General features: G+C 49.0%; 1 protein-coding gene across 11 annotated transcripts in view; it reads right to left on the minus strand.

Moving 5' to 3' along the window:
• LOC112217203 (liprin-alpha-2-like) overlaps positions 1–17,186 on the minus strand; it is a 278,209-nt gene that overhangs the window by 42,463 nt on the left and 218,560 nt on the right. For 7 of the 11 annotated variants that reach the window (XR_006079235.1, XM_042300385.1, XM_042300384.1 and 4 more), the window contains exons 4-7: positions 14,492–14,656; positions 11,952–12,026; positions 3,999–4,109; positions 306–539 (exon numbers count right to left, since the gene is read on the minus strand). Coding sequence is in view for 10 of the 11 variants with exons in the window: in XM_042300385.1 (XP_042156319.1) it covers positions 306–539; positions 3,999–4,109; positions 11,952–12,026; positions 14,492–14,656 (585 nt within the window). In the remaining variant the exon portion in view is untranslated. The remainder of the gene's footprint in view (positions 1–305; positions 540–3,998; positions 4,110–11,951; positions 12,027–14,491; positions 14,657–17,186) is intronic. The other 4 variants (XM_042300386.1, XM_042300382.1, XM_042300380.1 and 1 more) reach the window with 2 other exon arrangements.

Genomic DNA, 17,186 nt, shown 5'->3' on the forward strand with positions numbered 1-17,186 from the left:
ATTCAATTCTCCTCCAAATAAGAGTGATTGTGTGACTACAATGGTCTGCCTATAGCACAGGACAGATGAGAAGAGACCATCTGAGTACCAATGTGTAGAAAGAAGCATGGATACATGACTTTTCCGAGATTGTCTGAGGCAGTAACTCCTCTCTAAGTCGTCAGAGAGGAGGTTGAGGGAGTGAATGCATAGGTCCCTCATGCTTGTTAATGTATGTTCTCAACAACCCTAACTCTCAACTAACTGTGTGTGTGTGTGTGTGTGTGTCTCTCCTTAGAGAGTGGGTGCATCTCATTTGAATGTACCTCTCTCCTCACCTCTTTGATGTCCCTCTGGTACTTGGTACTCATCTCCTCTGTCTTGATGAGGTCCTTGCGCGCGGTGTCCAGCTCCTGCTCCACCTCGGAGACGCGGGACGACAGGGAAGACATGCGCTCCTTCATCTGCGCCAGCTCATAGTTCTGCTTCTCCAGCAGGTCCTGCAGCTCCACCACCTGGCCCGCCTCATGGGCCGACTCCATGGAGCCGTTGGACAGGCGCTGGAGGACCAGGGGGAGAGGGAATGAGAGAGAATGAGACATTTAACCAGAGGTTTTGACTCTTACTGTATAAACTCCATTTCCATTCAGTCAAATCAGCAGCTAAGTAAAGAATCAAAAATCCTTATGAATTTCTAAATGGATTTCAAAATTGCTTTTCAGCTATTTCTGTTTTTTTGTGGATTGATTTAATTGAAATAATGGAATTGACCTTAACCTTGTAATACAGAGCTTTTCTACCTACTCAAGGATGCTTTATGTCAGTTAGGTCCCATGACACAAACTGTTTTAGCTAGCAGAATTGAAATGGATGAGCTGAAACAACAATTTCCAGTCAAGCCTTCTGCAGTGAGTGCTGAAGTACAGGCTGAGAGGGCCTTGAATCAGACTAGATCCCTCTTCAGACCTCTGCATTTCCCGGTGGAGAAAGATAGCTCTAAAACATTTAGGAGCTGGAGGTTGTTGGCCCCCTATTCTGGTTTTATTTCAGATGGACACACAGCCAGGGTGACGGAGGCACTATAAAGATTACTCCAGACTGCATTGAGAGATTGGTTTGGCACTTGCATTAGGAATATGATTTGGTTCAACTCTGGGAGAGACGGAGAGAGAGAGAGACACACAGAGAGAGACACAGAGAGAGAGACACACAGAGAGACACACACAGAGAGAGAGAGAGACACACACAGAGAGAGAGAGAGAGAGAGACAGAGAGACACACACACACAGAGAGAGAGAGAGAGAGAGAGAGAGAGAGAGAGAGAGAGAGAGAGAGAGAGAGCGAGAGAGAGGGATAGAGAGAGAGAGAGACAGAGAGAGAGAGAGAGAGAGAGACACACACAGAGAGAGAGAGACACAGAGATAGAGAGACACACACACACACACACAGAGGGAGAGAGACACAGAGAGAGAGACAGAGTAGAGAGAGAGAGAGACACACAGAGAGAGAGAGCGAGACAGAGAGTGAGAGAGAGAGAGACACACCAGAGAGAGAGAGAGAGAGAGAGAGAGACACAGAGAGAGAGAGAGAGACACAGAGAGGGAGAGAGACAGAGAGAGAGAGAGAGAGAGAGACAGAGTAAGAGAGAGAGAGAGATAGAGAGAGAGACACAGAGAGAGACACAGAGTACGAGAGAGAGATAGAGAGAGAGACACAGAGAGAGAGACACAGAGAGAGAGAGACACAGAGATAGAGAGAGACAGAGAGCGAGAGACAGAGAGAGGGGAGTTATGTTTTTCTTTTCCTCTCCCTTCTCTCTTTCTGTCTGTCTGTCTCTCCTCTCCCTTCTCTCTTTCTGTCTGTCTGTCTCTCCTCTCCCTTCTCTCTTTCTGTCTGTCTGTCTCTCCTCTCCCTTCTCTCTTTCTGTCTGTCTGTCTGTCTGTCTGTCTGTCTGTCTGTCTGTCTGTCTGTCTGTCTGTCTGTCTGTCTGTCTGTCTCTCCTCTCCCTTCTCTCTTTCTGTCTGTCTGTCTCTCCTCTCTGTCTCCCTTCTCTCTTCTCTCTTTCTTCTACACCCCCCTCTCTCTCCCTCCTCTACCCATCCTCATGTATCAGGGCCAGCTGCCCATCCATACCCATCCATCTGGCCATACAGCCCTAATTGAGCCTCTCTCCCTACTGCCTGTGATCAATGATTCACTGTGTAAGGCAACAGGCCCCATTAAATCAGCCCACTGGTTTTAATACCAACACATCAGTCTACTCTCATAATGGACAAACCTTGGGATTTATCTTAGCTTGGCTTTTAGTGCAGGCTGGTTTGAGCTTTTCCCAGAGATGACAAGCCGGTTCTCGAAAGAAAAACTTAATTGCGGCGCGTCTGAGAGTATAATCGTAAAGCCTGCAGGGAAGTTATCCAGTTGGGGACGAGGTGGACTTGACACTCGTAACAATGCCTTTAGGAGGGATTGACATGGAGTTAAACATTGTTTCTCCATCGAGGCAGATTGATCTGGTAGGGAACAAGCTACTGTGCACCGTTTCCTTTTGCTAAATTAGACCCGTTTTATACGTCTAGCTGTCTATATATCACAGCAACTTCACAGCGCTGCTAAATTTCATGTCAGTAGCTTGGGCATGTCAGTAAAAGCTAGCCTAACTTAGGTTTTATCTTTTGAAATGGCTAACTGTAAAAGATTACCGCTATGGTTAAATCTTCTTGGTCTTAGTATTCAACAGGAAATAGTCTGAGTTTCGATCACTATATAATATTGAGGCCTTGATGGTTAGAAGTGCAGAGAGTGAAGGGAAAGGCCATGGCTGCCTGACTGCACTAGCAGGCTCGTCAGGTAAAGCTAGCTCTATGCCCCGCGTCATGATGTGACCTGTTGGTTCATTCCTGACAACTGGTGTGTGTACACTCTACTCCAACACCCTTCTACCCAGGAGCAGTGAGACAGAGAGGAGGGCTCTGCCCCGCCCCCCGGGAGGAAGTAGCCCTGCAGATCATCCATGTCACTCCCTCTGGATGGAACCTTAACGAGGCTGCCATGACTACCTCTGGATGGAACCTTAACGAGGCTGCCGTGACTACCTCTGGATGGACCCTTAAAAAGGCTGCCATGACTACCTCTTCAAACCTCAGCATGGTGACAGTGAGTGACTCCCCTCTCACTAACCCCAAGGAGGGTGTGTGTGACGGGGAGTTTCAACCTTCCAACCACCCTCATCCCCACCCCCCTACTCTGCAGAATGACAGGCCACAGACAGCTGTCGCCCAGTCAGGCTCAACTGAATCGTTCACTCCTGACAACGTGTCCCCATCACGAGGTGCAGCTCATCCACGAGCCTAGAGATTCAGCTCACATCCAAACCATGAGACGAGAGCTAGAATTGAATTGTTATTGATGTCTCTGTTTGTTGTCCTGCAGTAGCAGCCTCTGTGAGACTAAGACACTGTTGATTTCTGCATTCTAAGTGCTGTATTGATATCTGAGAGGATTGGGAAATTCTCTACGCTTTGACTGCTCAAGGTACTGTGCTTCACTCTGGTCTGACTAATCATGGAAGTGTGGATGCATTATGGGACATTTGATCTCAGACCATTTGTATGCAGATGTAGTCAGAAGTTTGGGAGCTCCAGTATAATGGAATCTGGTGGGGTCATACACAGTACACATCACCTGATTGTGGGTGTCCTTCACGCTGCCTAGCTGGCTGCTCAAAGACACTGTGCTGACAGTGAAGGCCTGTATCTATCGAGCTAGTGAAATGATAACATGCTTGATACCACGATGATACTGATAACACAGACTATGAATGGACAACTGTGTTGAAACAATGAAAATGGGGGTTGAAAAGTATGTATATCCCACACGTTTACGTTGGTGTGAAAACAGAAATGTTGAGTGTTAGCCCTGTCAGCATAATGATAGTAACACATGAGATAAATGATCAACAATAAAAAGATGTGGATATTGACAGGAGAAAAAGAAGGACAGTAAACGCAATGGACGCCCACCTTGCTATGTACCTTCTGGCTGGCATCAGTGCCCTCCAGCATGTCCTCTGACCCGTCCCCTGACGCCACCTTCCTCTGGATGTGGGCATTCTGCTCCCGTAAGGCCACAATCTGCAGAGAGGGACACAGGACAGAGATTAATACACAGGTCTAGAATAACACAGCAGAGATCAGCCTAGCTGTCAATCACACATGCAGGCACATGCACAAACGTGCACGCAGGCACAGATATGCACACACACACACACACACACACACACACACAATTGTCAGCTCCAGCCAGCCATGGTTCTGTCCTGTCAGTGCCTGAGGGGAATAAAACTAATGCGCAAATGTATTAAGGTCAAGGGTTAGGATCTCATTCACTTTCCGAAACACAAACAACCTAAATATTTGCTCAACGACAGCTAACAGCTTATTTCTTACTGTTACAGCTCGTCTGTGTAGAGATTTCTGGAACATTACTCTGCCAGTTAAGTCATGTTATGTCTAGGTATTAACGTGATCACTATGATTATCTTGTTCTGCGAACCCCTCCTCTCTCTCTCCTGAAGAATCTGGTGTTCACTCTTAATCACGTTGCCAGGGGCTACAAACCAGTGACACGACAAGCATAATGAGGCTTTCCCCGACAGGGTCGGCTGATTAGGACTCTCAGAGGGGGAGGAAGGGGGGAAATAGCCGGGTAGAGACACTGTTATAATTGTCCAAATTGTTGGACTACAACCTATTCTTGGACAGCACAAACAGCATGGTATGCATCCCTTTATGGAGCCCCCTCACTTCTAATGCCCTTTTACACCATCGCTAACGACAAGTGACAGCAATGCCAGGGAGACTACATGATGCCTGTAGGGTCAGCCTTCACAAGTCAGTTCCAGGGAAACCTCCCAGACCTTGAAACTAGGAGAAAACCGTCATTGTTTTATGATGTGCTAACCATATATATTTTTTTGCATAACTGTCATGTTTTTGGCGTGTGAAAATATTTGTAGAAAAGCTGTGATCTTACTGTATGACAACTACAGCAGAGAGATGCACCATGTCAGTGTCATAAATACCTGTAGCCTGTCACTATGCTTTCCAGACACCTCATCCAGTACACAGTCAAATATTAGTGTGCTCACTATCCATTATTATGTAATCATGAGCACAGACATTGCCAGATTTACCATAAAGAACAGACCCAGTTGGGAGACAGACAGGGCATGGTAGTGTGATTAAAATGGCAGCATGCTGCTATTACCACTGATCACAGGATCTTTTTTAGGCTTTAATCTCAGGATTTCATCTGGATTTAGGAAACAAACCGACCTTGTTTCCCCCATCGGAGACGTCAACATTATGACGCCAATGAGAGAGAGAAGAATCCAGGAAGGATAGTGTAGCAGCCTATGACAGTCATGAATCTACTGTATAAGAGTGTATTTTGCTAAACATGGCAATACATCATACTACAGACTGAGGCAGTGCTGCAATAGGGCCTTCCAGTCCTGATCGATAAAAGCCACACAGTAGATCAGTATTACTGCTATTGGAATGCCATCTCTGTCTACAATAAATAAGTTAAGCCTGAGTATTTGTGGACACTTCCCATTTGTGGGAATCCCAGATCTATGACTTGGCTGTGTCTGCACCCCGGAGAGACCGACATAATTACATTTCTCAGAAGGAGGTGATGACATCACAATAAAACAACACAGTGAGAGAAACCAATACGGTTGCCAAGTGTTTCACCAACCGCTCCAGTTGAGCTGCGTTCAAGACTTAGAGGGCATTCAATGACTCCTCCATCAGTAAACAATGATTGATGTGAAAATGCGACACATAACTGCCTCTGCCACTGTGGTCAGAAATAGCCTTAAAGCTATACAACTATAAAACACCACTTTTTACAGCACAGATGGAGGCACTCACTAGACGCAAGTATTACATTATTTTCATTCTAAGAGGGCAAAGGGCAGGGAGGGATTATTCCACAATTACAATGGAGGATTCCCTTTACATTAAGCCTCGACAACATCCCAGCACGGGGTTTGAGATTTCATCCACAGACAGTGGATTTGCTTGCTGCTGCATATTGCTGCCTCTCTCCCCCCCTCTTTATCTCACTCCATTCTTTTAATGAGGGGTGCAATTACACCTCCTTATGTTTAGGCCGGACCATTGGGGTGCGTCTGGCTTTTATCATTTACAGAGATCAAATGGTCGGCTCTCGACATACTCTCACACACACACACACACACACACACACACACACACACACACACACACACACACACACACACACACACACACACACACACAGGATGGATGACGGGTGATAGACTGAGCCATGCTGCTGTGGCTGCTTTCATATTAGAAAAATTAGAAGTTTAATGAAGCAAATTGAAAGTGGCCATCTTTCCCTTTGATGAAGTCCTAGTTCATCTCAACTCATCAAAGCCCAGGAGACATCAGAGACACCAGGAGACATCAGAGACACCAGGAGACAGACACCAGGAGACATCAGAAATACCAGAAGACACCAGGAGACATCAGAAATACCAGGAGAAACCAGGAGACATCAGAAATACCAGGAGAAACCAGGAGACACCAGAAACACCAGGAGACATCAGAAACACCAGGAGACATCAGAAACACCAGGAGACACCAGAGACACCAGGAAACACCAGAGACACCAGGAGACATCAGAAACACCAGGAGACACCAGAGACACCAGGAGACACCAGAAACACCAGGAGACACCAGAGACACCAGGAGACATCAGCGATGCCAGGAGACATCAGAGATGCCAGGAGACATCAGAAACACCAGGAGACATCAGAGACACCAGGAGACATCAGAAACACCAGGAGACACCAGGAGACATCAGGAGACACCAGGAGACATCAGAAACACCAGGAGACATCAGAAACACCAGGAGACACCAGGAGACATCAAGAGACATCGGGAGACACCAGGAGACATCAGGAGACACCAGGAGACACCAGGAGACATCAGGAGACACCAGGAGACACCATGAGACACCAGGAGACATCAGGAGACATCAGAAACACCAGGAGACACCAGGAGACATAAGGAGACACCAGGAGACATCAGGAGACACCAGGAGACATCAGGAGACAGTGCCACAGCTAAACAGAAAGGTGCTGTCTTCCAAACTCCTATCCCTCACAATACCTTCATCTTCCCTGACTCCCTTCGTCTCCACCTCTCCAAGAAGTAATGGTCTGTTTTAGTATGAAGGAGCAAAAGGAGATTCGACAGGAAGGTCACGTGAAATCTCTCGGTGTACAAGATTGATTTGGTGGAGCCTTGGAACCTGGAGCAGGTTGCTGTATGCAGCAATGCCTCTGAATTAAGATCAGTCACACACACACGCGCACACTTGGAACCTGTTGACTTGAACCTTATAGCACCGGTTAATTTTTCACTGTATAGAGTGGGTGACACCTTGGGGATTCCCTCTAGAATTCTAACCAGGAAACAGATAAGAGAGACCGGATAACATAGAGTAACAGAGGTTTCAGTCTCTCTCTCACAACAGCCTTTGTAGGATCTTATGCAGGTTGGATTGGTCCCTTGGCGGTGGACCAAGCCCAGAGGGCCCAGAGGTTTTGCGGGGAATTTATCAACCTCCTGACACATTCTACAGAATGTCACGGATCCCTCCAGAACTTTCATTACGCACACCTGGCCCCTATTCCCAGTGATTAGTAATTGTATACGTGTGTCCTTGGTTTACCATTGTCCTATCGATTATTGTTACAATGTCCGTTGGTTTGTTTGAGTACCTGTGCCGTGTGTTTTGGATTTCGTGCCATTGTGGATAGCGCAGATGATTACGGGTCTCGTCCCATGTGTTAATTATTGTGCGCTTGTGTTATTTATTTGAGGTGCTCCTCGCTCTTTTGTTTGGGTTTCTACCCTGTGTTTTGTAAAGTGTTTGTTTGGTCTTCATCCCCGTGCCTTTACACGGCACGCCGTAATTTGGATATAATTTTTTTTAAGTATTACGCATTCCTGCACCTGTCTCCCGATTCATTCATACCAACGTGACACAGAATCTACTCCCATTCCATTTATGTGAGCCGGGTCTGTATTAAAAACAACTGCACTATTTATTTAACTCTAAATTGAAACATCATAAAGAAATCAGCTCTGAGAGAGTACGCACAATAGAAGTCAAATCTGGAACACTTAAACACCTGAGACTGAGAGGTCAAATCTGAAACACTTAACCTCTTGAGCTTATGGCTCAATACTGCCCCCGTTGGAGGAAGTGCGTGCCCATAGTAAACTGAAAATATTTTTTCCAAAATTGCTAATATATGCATATAATAATAATTATTGAATAGAAAACACTCTAAAGTTTCTAAAACCGTTTAAATTATGTCTGTATGTAAAGCAGAACTCTCAGGGCAGCCTTTCTCCCAAACTCTCTCTTGTCAAGAGAAAAGTTGGGTCAACTTTGACGTCATCGCCCCCACCCTTCCCAGGCAGCTACCGATCTGGGAACAGTATGTATTTGTTCAGCGCGATGTCTGCTTTCAATTGGCACGTTCATTGTTTGAATTTCGCGCTCCCTCATCCTTTGGCGGGCGAAAATGCCCGGTTCACTCTCACATACATGCACTCTATTGCGCGCGCCGATTTGGGGAACGTTCTTTTCCAATAGACACCAGTTGAAGCCGGTTCGTTTGTTCGCGTTGATCATTGTTTTACATGATAAAAACATCATTTTGCTCGATTCTGCACTTAGTTTGACCAGTTTAGTCAACATATAATATGTAATTTTGAAGTTTGATTGCGCAAGAGTGCGGGACCAGAAGGAGCAGAAGTTATTTTGGGTGCATTTCAGCTGAAGCTGTTAGCATATGCTAATACAAAGACGCACAACTTGAAACCAAACGATGTATTGGGTAAGTATGACTCCTTCTACGTCTTCTGATCGAAGAACATCAAAGGTAAGGGAATATTTATGTGGTTATTTTGGGTTTCTGTGGACTCCAAACGTAGAGGAGACACTGCTAATATCTGAGCGCCGACTCATAGCATAGACTAGTGAACGAATTCTGTAACGTTAAAAATAAATGTAACACAGCGGTTGTATTAAGAAGAAGTGTATCTTTGTAACTATATGTAGAACATGTATATTTAGTCATGTTTATTGCTTGTTATCTGACGTTATCTGTCCGAGCTATCATAATTTCTCCGGACATTTTGAGTAGCATTTTTGAAATGTCGTCATTGTAAACAGAGATTTATGGATATTAATGGCATATTATTGAAAAAAAAAAAATGTACTGTGTAACATGTAATATTACTGTCATCTGATGAAGATTTTCAAAAGGTTAGTGAATTATTTATTTTTTAATCCTACTTTTAAATTTTATATTTTCTGGGACAAAATGGCCGCCGCTTGCATTTTGTTTCGGTGGTGGTCTAATATAAATGTGTGCTATGTTTTCGCCGTAAAACATTTTAGAAATCTGACTTGCTGGGTAGATGAACAAGGTGTTTATCTTTCATTTGAGCTATTGGACGTAGGTGTGGAGGTTAAATATGTCTAAGAATATTTTTTCACATTTTGCGTTATGCTAATGAGCTTGAGCCGTAGTCACGATCCCGGATCCGGGATGGGTAGCATCAAGAGGTTAAACACCTGAGACTGAGAGGTCAAATCTGGACCACTTAAACACCTGACACTAAGAGGTCAAATCTGAACCACTTAAACACCTGACACTGAGAGGTCAAATCTGGAACACTTAAACACCTGGGACTGGGAGGTAAAATCTGGAACACTTAAACACCTAACACTGAGAGGTCAAATCTGGAACACTTAAACACCTGAGACTACAGAGGTCGAAGGTCATCTATGTCATCAGGCAGTGCAGCTCCCTATGGGAGGCCCCAGGATTGCAGGTGGTGTTATCTGCAGACTGGAGCCCCAGAGGAGAGCGACTCGAGGCAGATCTCCATCCCAAATCAATTAACAGTCTGGAGCTGGTGCAGGCAGCCACTGGAACCCAACGTCCTCCCCGGAGGCTCTGACGTGTGGAAGTGTGGATGTTTCTATTCAGCAGTGCTTATTTAACCACAGCCTCCACCACCCACTCAGCCTCAACACCCACTCACTCAGATGACTGTCTCACCATGACACAGCAGAAAGTTAACCATGTATCCACTGTAGTCAAATGAAGTATAGTCACACTATTTAATCAAATAAAGACCTCTGTCTCGACTCAGTAAAATATCTGTTGAGGCGCAACAATGTACTTGGTTAAGCGAATGAGATGCACTTTACACTACATGTCTATGGCTCAAACTTAGCCTCATTTACAACCAGCCTGATCTCGCGAGCTTACATAAATGATTCGCTACACGGATACAGGAGAGGCCATCAGTCTGGTAATACTAGGCTAACTCAAAGTGAAAGATATCGCCATCTCACTCCTCTCATCCCCTCACTCCATCCCTAGCTTTACTTGTTTTCTATAGCCAGGGCAGATCAGTCTTTGACCAGGGTTTCATCTCACCTCCTAAGGCCTGTTTGGCTGGTAGAGCAGCATTTTAAATCTCTCTCTCCCTCCCTCTCCCTCTTATCCCTTCCCTTCCCGGCCGTGTCAGTTGTGCTTTGATCAGCCACCCCCGTCCACAGCTCATTACAGACTGGAGGCAGTTCTAATGCAGGTAGAGCAGCTGTTTAATCCCAGCTCCTTCCATGCCCTCTCCTCCTGTATGTATATTTTACCACCCCCTTCTTCTTCTCTCTCCCTACCTCTCACTGCCCATGTCTTCCACCATTCTTCTTCTCTCCCCCTACCTCTCACTGCCCATGTCTTCCACCATTCTTCTTCTCTCCCCCTACCTCTCACTGCCCATGTCTTCCACCATTCTTCTTCTCTCCCCCTACCTCTCACTGCCCATGTCTTCCACCATTCTTCATCTCTCTCCCTACCTCTCACTGCCCATGTCTTCCACCATTCTTCATCTCTCTCCCTACCTCTCACTGCCCATGTCTTCCACCATTCTTCTTCTCTCCCCCTACCTCTCACTGCCCATGTCTTCCACCATTCTTCTTCTCTCCCCCTACCTCTCACTGCCCATGTCTTCCACCATTCTTCATCTCTCTCCCTACCTCTCACTGCCCATGTCTTCCACCATTCTTCTTCTCTCCCCTACCTCTCACTGCCCATGTCTTCCACCATTCTTCATCTTTCTCCCTACCTCTCACTGCCCATGTCTTCCACCATTCTTCTTCTCTCGCCCTACCTCTCACTGCCCACGTCTTCCACCATTCTTCTTCTCTCGCCCTACCTCTCACTGCCCATGTCTTCCACTATTCTTCTTCTCTCCCCCTACCTCTCACTGCCCATGTCTTCCACCATTCTTCATCTTTCTCCCTACCTCTCACTGCCCATGTCTTCCACCATTCTTCTTCTCTCCCCCTACCTCTCACTGCCCATGTCTTCCACCATTATTTTTCTCTCTTCCTCTCATTTCCTCCATTCACTGACGCTTACCTTCCCTCCCTCCCTCCCTCCCTCCCTCCCTCCCTCCCTCCCTCACCTCCCTCCCTCTGGCAGTGCAGTGGTTAATTTGGCTCCGGTAGAGCGTCAGCCTGAGGGCTCCTCTCAGCTGGAACATGACCATCTGCCGAGGCAGAGACTGGCAGAGAGAGAATGGGGGCAAAGGCGTTACGCCACCCTACTAACGCCACGGGCCAGCTCTCATCTGTCAACGCCATACTTCACCCCATCGCACTCCATCTTAAGACAGAATGACTAGCCCCTGAATAGGAGTCCTCCTAAGTAGAACTGTCAACATCAAACTACTTTGAAAGTTGACTAAAACATGAACAAATTCCTGTCTAAGGCTGATGAAATGAAGAGAACAGACGTCTCAGTCAGCGCGCCTGTGGAAATGACGCTGTGACACATTTCTCACCTCCTGGTTGGCTGATGTTAGCTCCTCCTCCAATGCAGAGACCCTCTCTAGCGACACCCGCAGTCTCTCCCTCACCTGAGGAAAACAAAACACAACAACCCGCCATGAGTGCGTTACCGTACACAACCTCTGGTAGGACCTTAGCATGGAGCTCTGCTCTAGCAGTTAATGGCAGTAGACATGTGGTTTTGAGCTCTCAGATAAATAGCATGGATAGTGTTGGAGACAACAGTGAGATATGTCTATTTATCTCTCCCCACCAACCCACCATCCCACCTCAGCCCGGGGTTGACATGATATACCGTGTTCCCGGGATAGACCAAGCAGCTCTTCCCTCTCTCCCTCAGCCTTCAGCCCAACAGTAACACTTTGTCTTGGCCTTGAAGCCCTCCTCCTCTTCCCTCCTCCCCATCCCTCCTCCTCTTCTCCCCTCCTCCTCTCCCTTCCTCCCCATCCATCCTCCTCTTCTCCCCACCTCCCCATCCCACCTCCTCTCCCCTCCTCCCCATCCCCCTCCCTCCCCTCCCCCCCATCCCTCCTCCTCTTCTCCCCTCCTCCTCTCCCCTCCTCCACACCCTCCTCCTCTTCTCCCCTCCTCCCCATCCCTCCTCCTCTCCCCTCCTCCCCATCCCTCCTCCTCTTCTCCCCTCCTCCCCATCCCTCCTCCTCTTCTCCCCTCCTCCCCATCCCTCCTCCTCTTCTCCCCTCCTCCCCATCCCTCCTCCTCTTCTCTCCTCCTCCCCATCCCTCCTCCTCTTCTCCCCTCCTCCCCATCCCTCCTCCTCTTCTCCCCTCCTCCCCATCCCTCCTCCTCTTCTCCCCTCCTCCCCATCCCTCCTCCTCTTCTCCCCTCCCTCCCCATCCCTCCTCCTCTTCTCTCCTCCTCCCCATCCCTCCTCCTCTTCTCCCCTCCTCCCCATCCCTCCTCCTCTTCTCCCCTCCTCCCCATCCCTCCTCCTCTTCTCCCCTCCTCGCCATCCCTCCTCCTCTTCTCCCCTCCTCCCCATCCCTCCTCCTCTCCCCTCCTCCCCATCCCTCCTCCTCCTCTCCCCTCCTCCCCATCCCTCCTCCTCTCCCCTCCTCCCCATCCCTCCTCCTCTTCTCCCCTCCTCCCCATCCCTCCTCCTCTTCTCCCCTCCTCAAAGGGGGTGAATGTACTTGTCATGTACTTGTCATGCTACTGATGGAGCATTTACTGGTGAGCTCTGTGGTGCTCCATGACCGGGGCTGTGGCCCGCTAGGATCAAGGAATCTCTGAGGAGGCTCCTAGCCTGGATTACAGGGCAGTCATCCCCCTCCCTCCCCTCCCCTCCTCCGGACAGCCCAGCAACACACAGACAGATCGTCGCAGGGCAGAAAACATCCCGTGAATCAAAAACTGATTTTATTCCCTAGTCCAGCGGCCTGGAGAGACGCGTTATAAATGATAGGGTCTGTTGTGGAGGGTTGAATAGATTACAGCTGCCGGCGTGACATCTTACAGAGGGCTGAGGCCATCAATCAACAGGCCTGAGGCAGAGCAGAGGCTGGGGCTGGGGCCAGTGGGAGGGCAGAGGCTGGGGCTGGGGCCAGTGGGAGGGCAGAGGCTGGGGCTGGGGCCAGTGGGAGGGCAGAGGCTGGGGCTGGGGCCAGTGGGAGGGCAGAGGCTGGGGCTGGGGCCAGTGGGAGGGCAGAGGCTGGGGCCAGTGGGAGGGCAGAGGCTGGAGCCAGTGGGAGGGCAGAGGCTGGGGCCAGTGGGAGGGCAGAGGCTGGGGCCAGTGGGAGGGCAGAGGCTGGGGCTGGGGCCAGTGGGAGGGCAGAGGCTGGGGCTGGGGCCAGTGGGAGGGCAGAGGCTGGGGCTGGAGCCAGTGGGAGGGCAGAGGCTGCGGCCAGTGTGAGGGCAGAGGCTGGGGCCAGTGGGAGGGCAGAGGCTGGGGCTGGGGCCAGTGGGAGGGCAAAGGCTGGGGCTGGGGCCAGTGGGAGGGCAGAGGCTGGGGCTGGGGCCAGTGGGAGAGCAGAGGCTGGGGCTGGGGCCAGTGGGAGGGCAGAGGCTGGGGCTGGGGCCAGTGGGAGGGCAGAGGCTGGGGCTGGGGCCAGTGGGAGAGCAGAGGCTGGGGCTGGGGCCAGTGGGAGGGCAGAGGCTGGGGCTGGGACCAGTGGGAGGGCAGAGGCTGGAGCTGGGGCCAGTGGGAGGGCAGAGGCTGGGGCTGGGGCCAGAGGGAGGGCAGAGGCTGGGGCTAGGGCCAGTGGGAGAGCAGAGGCTGGGTCTGGGGCCAGTGGGAGGGCAGAGGCTGGAGCTGGGGCCAGTGGGAGGGCAGAAGCTGGGGCTGGGGCCAGTGGGAGGGCAGGCAGTTGTGGTGGTGACTTGTGCCAAAACAAAGAATATTCAATACCAGGATGGCACTGCGTTTGCAAAGCCTCTCCATACTGTCATCAGTCAAATATACTGTACAATCAATTTAAGAATCTCTATCCGCGTGTATAATCCATTCTTCCACTCAGCAAAAAGGAATAGGTACCGTGCAGATTCTATAGAATACATGTCTAATGTATGGTCTTACCTTCTCGTCTAGAGCTTTGTGGTGCTCGAACAGGGACTTGAGCGCTTTGAGGACCTCCACCTCACTGGACACGCCTGAGGGGGACTGGGCCTGCCGCTTGACCACAGTCATACGTAGTGACCGCTCATGCCTGGACACCAGGCACTCCAGATGCTCCAGAAGCAACTATAGAGACAGACATAGGGACAGAAATTAGTGCTAATATAATCATCATCATCATCATCCCCATCTGCATCATCATCAGAAAGGCTATCTGCCTCATCTGCATAATTGACATCATCATCAGCGCTATTACTGGAATCGTCTGCATCATCAGTTATCCTGGCACCAGAGAAGATGTAGTGATATTATTCTAAATGTCAACCTGTAGTGGCCGGACCACTGGACTGTATTATACCAACCACACAAGGTTACTGGTCTTCATGTGATTCTCCAAATTCATTATTTATATGCACCCTGATTAACCGCAATGAAAAGAAATTAAAGTAACCAACCAGGCCTTCTTAGTCGGGGGGGGAATAAACCTTCAGTGGAATAACACGAGACATACGAAAATCAATATAGGCACTCAAAACAAATGAAAAGTCTCTGGACTGCACACAACACAGATGATGTTAATGTTGTTACTGTGCCAGGCTGGTGTAGGCGGCGTGCCGAATCCATTCTCAGTGGAAAGTGTCCCAAGGACAGGGAGGGTTGGGGGAGTCAACTGCCAGCAGCACAAAGGGAGGAGATGAGTCCACTGGGAGTAGGGGGCACAGGAGAGACGAGGAGTAGAGCCACACAGGGACCATAAAGATGAACACTGTCCTCTGATCTCTGTCACATAGGTACAGTGGAGGGATGGGGGCCTGAGGGAAGTCTAAATGTGCTAGTCTGACTAGCTAGGCTTTTGGGGTCTAGATTTGGCCCATAACCTGGTCCTGTGAAGGCCTAGTGTTTTGGAGGGAATGCACATGCCTCACAGACAAGCAACTAATCGAGCAAGCTAATTGCTAATGATGATGCTATCTGCCCTGTTAGGAATCCACCAAGCTCCGCTGAGATACTGGTCTGAGGAGAGGTTCATGCCCCCCCCTTGGGTTGTGCCGTGGCGGAGATCTTTGTGGGCTATACTCAGCCTTGTCTCGGGATGGTAAGTTGGTGGTTGAAGATATCCCTCTAGTGGTGTGGGGGCTGTGCTTTGGCAAAGTGGGTGGGGTTATATCCTTCCTGTTTGGCCCTGTCCGGGGGTGTCCTCGGATGGGGCCACAGTGTCTCCTGACCCCTCCTGTCTCAGCCTCCAGTATTTATGCTGCAGTAGTTTATGTGTCGGGGGCTGGGGTCAGTTTGTTATATCTGGAGTACTTCTCCTGTCCTATTCGGTGTCCTGTGTGAATCTAAGTGTGCGTTCTCTAATTCTCTCCTTCTCTCTTTCTTTCTCTCTCTCGGAGGACCTGAGCCCTAGGACCATGCCCCAGGACTACCTGACATGATGACTCCTTGCTGTCCCCAGTCCACCTGGCCATGCTGCTGTTCCAGTTTCAACTGACCTGAGCCCTAGGACCATGCCCCTAGGACTACCGGACATGATGACTCCTTGCTGTCCCCAGTCCACCTGGCCATGCTGCTGCTCCAGTTTCAACTGTTCTGCCATATTATTATTCGAACATGCTGGTCATTTATGAACATTTGAACATCTTGGCCATGTTCTGTTATAATCTCCACCCGGCACAGCCAGAAGAGGACTGGCCACCCCACATAGCCTGGTTCCTCTCTAGGTTTCTTCCTAGGTTTTGGCCTTTCTAGGGAGTTTTTCCTAGCCACCGTGCTTCTACACCTGCATTGCTTGCTGTTTGGGGTTTTAGGCTGGGTTTCTGTACAGCACTTTGAGATATCAGCTGATGTACGAAGGGCTATATAAATAAATTTGATTTGATTTGATTTGATTTTGCAGTGACTTCAGCTTTGTTGTCTGGTCAGTCTGAGAAACATTGACCGTTTTCTTCATCTCCACATCCCAAATGCCGTGTTTCTAACCCTGACTGTGCTCCGCTAGGCCAAACAACCCCTCCTCGGCGTCGCCACGCGCTGTGGCCGGTTAATAACATAATGGTGTAGTTCACCAATGGTTTGGAGAGTTTTCACACTGGCATCACCACAGTATTTAACCAAGGAAGTAACTTACTTATAAACCCATCTTTAAGCAGGGCTCTGGTGTTGTGAGTCCTCCAAGCACTGTGCTTAAACCACAGACTGTAATTCCTTAATCATCCAGGCATTAAGAACCATTGCACATACAGACATCATCCACATTTTCAAAGTCAACACATATTCACTCAACCTGGTAGAACTTAACTAGGAATTCAGTGTTGCACTACACTACCCATCAGGCACTGCAGAGGCTATGTTGGGTGCGGCCCAAATGGTACAAGCATACTGTAGGCTCTGTTTCAATATCCACACTAGCATACCATTTAAAAGGTATGCTGAATACATTGCTCCAATCTAAATGATATGCTAGAAACAACCTTGGAACAGAGCCGTTGTGTCTGTTGTTGTATTAATACGCTGGAGAAAGGGAAGGTGCTGACAGAGAGGTGTGGACTAGTTTTGGGGGGCTTCGAGGGGGCTGTCCATCCTTCCTTCTCTCCGTCTCTCCATGAGCGTCTGAAGGATTGCCAGCAGACTGAGCCCCCCTTCCCCCATCTTCCCT

The sequence above is a fragment of the Oncorhynchus tshawytscha genome, linkage group LG17, assembly GCF_018296145.1.
Source record: "Oncorhynchus tshawytscha isolate Ot180627B linkage group LG17, Otsh_v2.0, whole genome shotgun sequence".
In the NCBI taxonomy this organism is placed as follows: Eukaryota; Metazoa; Chordata; class Actinopteri; order Salmoniformes; family Salmonidae; genus Oncorhynchus; species Oncorhynchus tshawytscha.